The sequence below is a fragment of the Colossoma macropomum genome, unplaced genomic scaffold (assembly GCF_904425465.1).
Source record: "Colossoma macropomum unplaced genomic scaffold, Colossoma_macropomum, whole genome shotgun sequence".
NCBI classification, from domain to species: Eukaryota; Metazoa; Chordata; class Actinopteri; order Characiformes; family Serrasalmidae; genus Colossoma; species Colossoma macropomum.
In genome coordinates this window covers 1,132,616-1,141,753 of record NW_023495922.1, presented here as the reverse complement: position 1 = coordinate 1,141,753, position 9,138 = coordinate 1,132,616, and the positions used below count along the sequence as shown (strand labels likewise).

The 9,138-nt window shown below is 39.8% G+C and overlaps 2 protein-coding genes across 2 annotated transcripts in view; one reads left to right on the top strand and one right to left on the bottom strand.

The window, feature by feature from the left end:
* Positions 1 to 2,062, top strand: LOC118803529 (zinc finger protein 239-like). The gene has a single exon (XM_036564019.1). The coding sequence runs from the start codon at positions 26 to 28 to the stop codon at positions 902 to 904; it is 879 nt and encodes a 292-aa protein (XP_036419912.1). The 5' UTR covers positions 1 to 25; the 3' UTR covers positions 905 to 2,062.
* Positions 2,063 to 7,865: 5,803 nt separating this feature from the next.
* Positions 7,866 to 9,138, bottom strand: part of LOC118803525 (zinc finger protein 850-like) — a 39,046-nt gene continuing 37,773 nt past the window's right edge. The window contains 1 exon segment of the mRNA XM_036564016.1: positions 7,866 to 8,745. Within this exon segment, the coding sequence (XP_036419909.1) occupies positions 7,888 to 8,745 (858 nt within the window). The 3' untranslated portion in view covers positions 7,866 to 7,887.

Here is a 9,138-nt window from a genome sequence, read left to right as displayed (position 1 = left end):
CTGTTGAAATCAGAAGAGATTACATATGAATATGGCCTCTCCGCAAACATCCACTGGTTCTCTCACATCTTGCAGACGAACGCAGACAAATAAAACTGAGCAAAGAAGTCACCTCTGCTCTGAGTGTGGGAAATGTTTTACCCGAAAGAGTAATCTCCAAACGCACCAGCGCATTCACACAGGAGAGAAACCGTACCAGTGCTTAGACTGCGGAATGAGTTTTAGTCGACAGAGCCACCTCCAACACCACCAGCTCATTCACACGGGAGAGAAGCCCTATCGGTGTTCAGAGTGTGGGAAGAGTTTTACTCAGCAGGGTATCCTTAAAAGACACCAGCTCATCCACACAGGAGTGAAGCCACATCACTGCTCAGAATGTGGGAAGAGTTTTCTTCGGCAGTGTCTTCTAGAAATACATCAGTGCATTCACTCAGGAGTGAAGCCGTATTATTGTTCAGAGTGTGGGAAGAATTTTAATCGATATACTGATCTCCAGCAACACCAGCGCATTCATACGGGAGAGAAACCTTATCAGTGCTCGGAGTGTGGGAGGAGTTTTACCCAAAAGAGCCATCTTCAAGCACACCGGCGCATTCACACAGGAGAGAAGCCGTATCAGTGCTCAGAGTGCGGAAGGGGTTTCATCCAACTGTGTGCTCTCCAGCAACACGAGCGCATGCATACAGGAGAGAAGCCGTATCACTGCTTGGAGTGTGGGAAGAGTTTTACTCGACGGACTACTCTCACACAGCATCAGCGCCTTCACACAGAAGAGAAACCTCATCACGTTCAGACTGCGGAAAACATTTTAGTGACTGAGCTGCCCTCAGAACACACCAGCTCATTCATACAGGACACAAGTGACCTCACTGCTCAGAATGTGGAAAGAGTTGTAATCGAGTAATCTCCCAAAACACCGCTACATTTACACTGGACTGAAGCCAGATCACTGCTCAGAGTGTGGAAGGAGCTTCAGCTTTGAGTTCTTTGAATAAAGCGAGTACACTTAGAGGAAGGTGTAATCTCATCAAAACCATGTTCATTCATAGTTTTATTGGGTTCATCATGAATGATGTAACCCATATCAGCTGTAGCTGAAAACTGCAGGAACCCGAGTTGAGCCAGCTGATCAGACTCCTTGAAAAAAGCTGGAATGCTCTTCACTATTCTGAAAGGTATAAGGATGACATTCAGTGATGGCTTGTCTTGGGAGATGCTTGTACATCCACATTTCAGCAATGGTCTTCAGTCAGTCAATCAGTCAGTCAGTGACTCGGTAAGATACTCTGACACTAGTAGACTGTTTTGTAATACACAGTTTTCCCCTTACTGCAAATGTAAGCCAAGACAGTTGTTGTCTGAAGCTTGCTTCCTTAGCTTTGTTCTGGAGGAACAAAGTAGACAAATGTAGCTAATGAGAAAGGGAAGTTTACTTGCTTCAACCTAACATCATGCAAACTGCATGCGTGTGTTGTAATTTTTAGCAATATTAGAAAGTTCATGCTCATGGACCATCCAGCATTTCTAATGCTACATGTCTGAGCCAACCTGAACTTTATATTGGATCACTTTTGATGGCTGTTGCTTGTGTGTGATATTGGCTCTTCAAATAACTGCATTTTGTGTGGTCAGGTTTTTTTTTTAAACTCTGCATGGGAATGGCAATCACTTGAGATCCCCCTTCCCATGGTATTGAATATCGATACAGTTTGGTAAGAAAGAAAGTCATTAAGGCTTCAAAATGGCTGTTAACACTGGTAGAAACCATCTGAACAAGTCTTAATGTGTAATGTGATGTTATGTTAGATGATTTAGACATGCAGTTTTACCAGGGTTAGCATCAAATGATCTACTAAGCTAAATTTGTGGCCTCATAGCTCCACTACAAAACTAAATTAAATCAGAAATGAAATTCTACACTTATTGTCCATTTTATCAGCTCCACTTACTATATAGGTGCACTTTGTAGTTCTACAGTTACTGACTGTAGTCCATCTGTTTCTCTGATACTTTGTTAGCCCCCTTTTACCCTGTTCTTCGGTGGTCAGGGCCCCCATGGACCCTCACAGAGCAGATACTATTTGGGTGGTAGATCATTCTCAGCACTGCAGTAACACTGACGTGGTGGTGGTGTGTTAGGGCGTGTTGTGCTGGTACGAGTGGATCAGACACAGCAGTGCTGATAAAGTGGACAATGAGCATAGAAACAAGGAGGTGGTCATAATGTTATGCCTGATCAGTGTATATTGGCTGATCGACCATTATTGAGGTCTTTATTTTATGGTTTTTAATGAAGGCAGTCCTCAATATTTTAAGAAAGAAGTCACAACCTTGATTTTTTTTCCTATACGGTCACAAATATTCTAACAATTACTGTTCATATATGATTGTGTAATCATTATACCTGAATACTGTAATTTTTTAATTGGTATGTTTAGTTCCTTATCATGTCAGCATGTAACGGAATGTCCATGTACCCCATTCTAAACAACTTAAAAAAGACATTGGAGCCTGTGGCCACCCATCATCTGTTTTTTTTGTTTGTTTGTTTGTTTGTTTTTTTTTGCAACTTTGGTGAGATGTGCTGTGCTGTTTTATTTTTTATGGCAACATGGTGACCCTGAGGCCTTGTCAAACATCTTAGGGCACCATGGCAAAGCAGATTAGGAAAGCACATACTGTTGAGAGATGGAATTGTTACCCAGAGAATCGCACAGTGAGTCTATGAATAAATCTGTCAAAACCTTTTGGTATTATGGACTTACTTTTAACACCAGAAGTTCCTAATCATATGTTTTATTGCAATCTTAATATTTTAGTTAATGCATTTATGACAACACAGATTTGCACTACAGCTGTGTGAATGGTTTGTAGTCCCATTACTGGGTACACTCAAAAAAGGTGATTGTTCAAGGGTTCTTTAGTGAAGAAAAAGGTTCTATGTAACACCATGGACACTACTCTTTGCATAGTAAAATGGTTCTTCAGCTTGATGGATAATGTGTTGTATATGGTTCTATATGGAACCTTTGTGAAAACGGTTCGATGTAGCACTAAAAGGGGTTCTGTTACTGTTACAAGCTTGACACTGTAACAGTAGCAGAACCCTTCTGATGCTGTATAGAACCATATACAGTTCATTCTCCATCAAACGAAAGAACCACTTCCCCATGCAAAGAACCATTTTAGCATGCAAATGGTTTTTTGCGTCTTCATGGTTCCAGATAGAACAGTGTTTCTCAAAATTGGTCCTGGAGGCCCACTTAGTGTTTTCCTTGCTCCAGTACGCCTACTTCAACTCAGTAAGAGCTTTTAAATGAGCTGATTTGCTGGATCAGGTGTATTGAGAGCAGGGAAAACACTACAATGTGCAGAGTAGTGGGTCTCCAGGACCAGAGTTTAGGGATGCTGATACAGAATAATCTGTCTTTACTAAAGAGCCCTTAAAGAACCATCTTTTTTAAAGAGTGTACAAACAGACTAAATGTGAGTAAAATGAAATGTCATGCTGTTCTGTTATTATTCTTTGCTCACATCAATGTATTTATAAGTAGTTTGGTACCTAATTATCTAATTACACCAATATTCCTTTCAAATATATTCAAATTAATTTCTAGCACTTTTACAAAGGACTTTGACACAAAGCAGCTTTACAGAAATCCAGGTCAAAGTTCCTAATGAGGGAGCGGAGGACAAGGAAAAACCTCCTAAGAGCATAATGAAGAAACACTGAGAAGAACCAAGACTCGAAAGGAACAACTCACTGTGAGAAACCAAGACCAAAGACATCTCATTCTGGTTGACTCCGGATAGCAGATTTACACAAATACTAGCAAATGATTAATGAAAACAGTTGAGTCTTCCTTCTACAGAAGTGGAGGTTTTATTTATCGTCATTTTTAGGCTAATGAAACTGAACTTGAGGATATCAGCATATCCTTAGATTTATGGATGGGGGGTTACTTTCCTAAGGGGATTTGGGGGCAAGAGATTTTTTTAATGGCCCCCAAAAGTTGGTAAAGTATCCAAAAATATGGTGAAGCTGGCACAAAGAAGATCTGTTCCTTCATAATTTATATGAGATCTAATGTAAAGTAATACTTACATGCTGTACGTCCATTTGCAACAGCTAAGCTGAAGGTCCAAATTCTCATGTTATCTTGAAGTTTACTAACTTTTTCATCCTTGTGGTCAGTTTGACCCCAGAAATTGAAACCTCCAAGAAATATCGAAGTTCTGGTGGTAATTATGTTTTCCTCTCCCCATGTGGTGTGAATTATCAGTGGTTCTTGCATTATTACAGATGTGATTGTTAGGTTAAAGCAGAGGGATGTTTTTTTTGGAAGATTACAAAACTGCATGTTATAGTGACCTAAATATTATCCAAAAACAATCAAAACAAACATATTTCTTATGTTTTTTAATACAGCTAAAACAGCCTGGGGTCAAAACTGACCTAAAGAACACTGATACATACAAAGTGTGTACAGGACACTAAAATATATCATCATGTTAATTTTATGTCTCCCCAGTTGTCCCCTTAAATTAGGAAATGTTATTAAATATGACGCAAAAAAGGTGTCAAGTTATTTAGAGATGTTAAACACTGAACGGGGTCAGACTGACTCCAAAGATAATAGGTGGGTTAAATGTCGCTGTTGTTGGAAGAAAAGCTCGTATCTCCATTTGTGACATTTGAAAATACCTGTTACCCTTTACATTGTATGTACATTTCAAAATGAATGGTCTAAAAGAAACGGCCCAAAATGACTTGGAATAAATTCTGGTTCCATTGACTTACTTTAAAAGTAAAGTAGGTTCTTTCCTTCTTCTATAAAGTTATCATTTTGGAGATACAAGGTTTTCTTCTGATAACAGTGATATCAGTTAATAATAATAAATAATAGATTATTACCTGACAAATCTGCTCCTTCAGCAGCGCCTCTCCTTTAACTCTTCTCTCTCTCTCTCTTCTTGCCTGTGTTAAGTAACACATAATATTTTATTAAAATTAAAAGGATAAAAAGATAAATCAGTTACATTTTTGGACTGGCAAAAAAATCTTTTTTTTAAATAATAGCCATACATGAAAACCTATAAACGCAGAATAGAGCGTCTGAAAATGAATTTTATTTCTTTTACTGTCACGAAAGCAGTGTTTATAGCAGCCCCACACATACAGCAATATTAAAATAGAACTGTTTCATACAAAAATCATAAAACAAAAAAAATACAACAAAATAAAAACATTAGCCATAAGTAGTTTTAAGATGCAAGGAAAAGATGAAATAGTGTTTTAATGCAGCTGTATTTCTTTTAATTATCTTTTTATTTCTTGAACATGTAAATACACTTTGCTAGAAAAACAAGATTTATTATTAAATACAGAAGACATATTTGAAAGTAAACATTAGTTTGGAACAAATGTCAGTTTGTTGAGGGGCTGTGTTACATCCCAACTCTGAAATATCTGTTTAGTCACCAAGACAACTTAAGCTAGGACTGAATTCAGGACAGTAGCTATTTCAGAATAACAGTTCCTAATCAGAGCCGGATCTTGGTCTCAGGAAGCCCCCTCCCCCCCAAGCTCTGCCGCTAATGCAAAATATAGCAAAACATACATTTTTATGTAAAGCAGTAATTTTTGTGTACATAATGTATTTTTGTGTACATTTTTGTTGTTAGGAGGCTTTTAATTATTTTAAATGTGGTGGTAGGGTATGGTTGAGGGGCTTTTATTTTATTTATTTAGTCATCACATATTTGAGGGCTTTTCATTTATCCAATATTTGCAGCTTCAGTAGACTGTGCCTGGTCTTTAACCCCTCGCAGTCAGAGGCCCGAGGCACCAGACCTACAGGCCCATAACTATGCTCATAAGGCACAACGTCCTAAATACTGTCCTAACTTTAGGGTAAACCCAGCAGTGTCCAGTTTCAACCTTCCATTCCCACCATTAGCTGCACTGATAGAAAGACAATGTTAATGTTTTCAGAAAACTGTTGCAGGCATGAGAAGTTCGCTAGCATTAACTAGCAAACTGTCGCTTTCTAAAGGAAAATAAGTAACTCTACTGGAGAGTACGGAAGTCCAGAGAGGCCATGAGCTGTTGCTATGTTTTTTTTGTTATCTTGAGATAACAAGTTAAATATCTTGTGATCTCAAGTTAACAACCTTATCTTGAGATTACAAGGTATTTAACTTGTTATATCTCAAGATAACAAATTTATAACTACCTCACGACCTCTCCAGACTTCCATAGGAGAGAGCAAAACGTTTTTTTAATGTAAATCAACGTAAACAGATTTTATTCCAATGAACTTCAGAGCACTTCTGTTGGTCCACTCAGCTTGAAATTTTCACACAATGTAAAACGCTGCTCAAATGATGTAGGAAGTCAAAGGAAATGGAGATATTTAGTATTTTTAGCTTGTTTGTACTAAACTTTCCCAACTTTTACACAAGACACCCATATTTGTCCATTACAAAAAAGCAACAGTGTAGAAATCGGTTGCTTCCTCAGAAAACAAACATGTTTGGTGAAAAATACTGCCAGTTCCACTGTTAGAACTAGCCCTACTATTGGGATATGCTGTAAGAGTAGGTGGTATGTTTACTGAGGTACATTTGTAAAATACTTTTTTCCCCTTCAATTCAAAGCTGGAAACACAGGAAACAAACTTCGGGCCTCATTCGCCATCCATTCATAAGAAGAAATTTATTCTTAAAACCCACCGTTTTTACTAAGATCCCGACATTCAGCAGCGTGGAATCTAATTTGGGATTCGTTCTTAGGTAAGAACAGAATCTACACACACTCAAGAGCACAAAGGTGAGAAGGTGAGGTGTGCTTTAAGAACACATCATGAATCTGACATAGACTTTTTCTTAGAACCTTTCTCAAGAACAAAACTTAGGAAGACATTGGTGAATGAGGCCCTTTGGGAGTTGACCTGTTTGTCTACACCAGAACATTTTAAACACATAACTGAGTATAACAAGTGGGTGATGTATTATATTGGGTTTTGTTCCGTGTTTCAGGTTTATGTGATGCTGTGGAGCTGGATCATCCCATAAATATTATGGGTGCATGCCCAGGGGCCCAATCCATTAGAGACCCCCAGTGTGCATCACAAAATCTAAACAGTATATTCAGTGTGCAAAGTACCCCTGGTATTCTTCCCATTACTGGCTGCTAACTCACTTGCCTTTGCAGTATTGATGTTAGCTTTAACGGTGCCAAAACATTCAACAGTTCTTCTTTTAGAAATGCTTTTCTACAGGGAGATTCACTCGAAAGAGGCCCCGAATATTCTGTAATAACTCTCTCTAGGATGAAGCAATCTGAACGAAACAAATGTCCTCAGTATATGGAGCTTCGATCAAGCCAGGAAGCCCTTGTGTGGGAGCGTTGAGGTAGGACAGCCATCGCGTTTAACCACCGTTTGCAACTTCGGGGTGCAGACCCCTGTACCCCTTCATGTGTCTGGCAAACAGAGATCACTTCCAGCATCACATGTGATGCAATCGATTACACACGTCAAGGTATGTAGTGTATTTTTTTGGTTCAGATTGCTTCATCATAACGGGAGTTACAGCAGAATATTCGGGGCCTCTTTCGAGTGAATCTCCCTGTAGTTTGGTAATGCGCTGTTCCACACATTAATGTAGGCCTTTTAAGCGTCTACAGAAGTGTTCTAGCTCCGGGACAGAACTAAAGGTGCAAATTCAGAGTAGTCTCAGCTTCTCAACTACATTTGGGGAAAGCGGAAAATCCTGTACATGTTTTTTCTCACAAATAAATAATAACGAGCAGAAACACAGATGACATGAGTCACATTAACCAAATAAAACCAGTTAATGACTTTTTTTTTTTTTGACATACTGTCATGAGTCCACGCCTCCTTTTGAGTGCACTTTCATGTGTGCTCTGAAGGAATTCAGCTGCCTGAAGTCCCGCCCACACTCCGAGCAGCGATACGGCTTTATTCCTTCGTGAATGTACTGGTGTTGCTGGAGAGTACTCTTTCGACTGAAACTCTTTCCACACTCCGAGCAGTAATACGGTTTCATTCCTGTGTGAATGCGCTGATGCGTTTTGTGAGCACCTCTGTCGCTAAAACGTTTCCCACAATACAAGCACTGATACGGTTTCTCTCCGGTGTGAATGCGCTGGTGCGTTTTCAGAGCACCTCGGTCACTAAAACACTTTCCGCACTCCGAGCAGTGATGCGGTTTCTCTCCAGTGTGAATGCGCTCGTGCGTTTGCAGATGATTCTGACGAGTGAAGCTCCTCCCACATTCTGAGCAGCGATACAGCTTCTCTCCAGTGTGAATGCGCTGGTGTTTTATGAGATTAGCTTTGTCTCTAAAACTTATTCCACACTCCGAGCAGCGATACGGCTTCTCTCCAGTGTGAATGCGCTGGTGCGTTTGGAGGTTCCTCTGCTGATTAAAACTCTTTCCACACTCTGAGCACTGATACGGCTTCTCTCCGGTGTGAATGCGCTGGTGTTCTTTGAGGGTACTTTGCTGTCTAAAACTCTTCCCACAGTCTGAACAGTAATACGGTTTTTCTCCTGTGTGGATGAGCTGATGTCTTTTAAGGGTACCCTGATGACTAAAACTGGTTCCACACTCTGAGCAGCGATACGGCTTCTCTCCAGCGTGAACGAGCTGGTGTTGCTGGAGACGGCTCTGTCTGATAAAGCTCTTCCCGCACTCTGAGCACTGGTGAGGTCTCTCCTTGCCTGTTTCGTTCTGCATTCTTTTACGAGATGTACAGACAGTACCAGAGGACGTTTGTTGAGATGCTATGTTCTCTTATTAATCTTTTCAGATTTCAGTAGTCTGGCTTGTTCTCTCTGGTGGCATCTCTTGGTGTGGTTGTGGAGGTGTGCAGGAAAGAGGTCACGATGAACAAGGAAAGACCTGCCGCAAACGGTCATTCAGTTCTGGAATGGAGAAAAGAAGATAAACAGATATTCAGAACTCAATGTAAAACTGTTTGGGATTTAATAGATAATGTCCAGTTCGTTTCAGCTACAAAACAGGTAAATAAAGACGAAAAACAAGTACAATTCAGTTGACGGCCGACGCATGTTGATATTTAATTTAATAATCAAATTTAAAATTTAC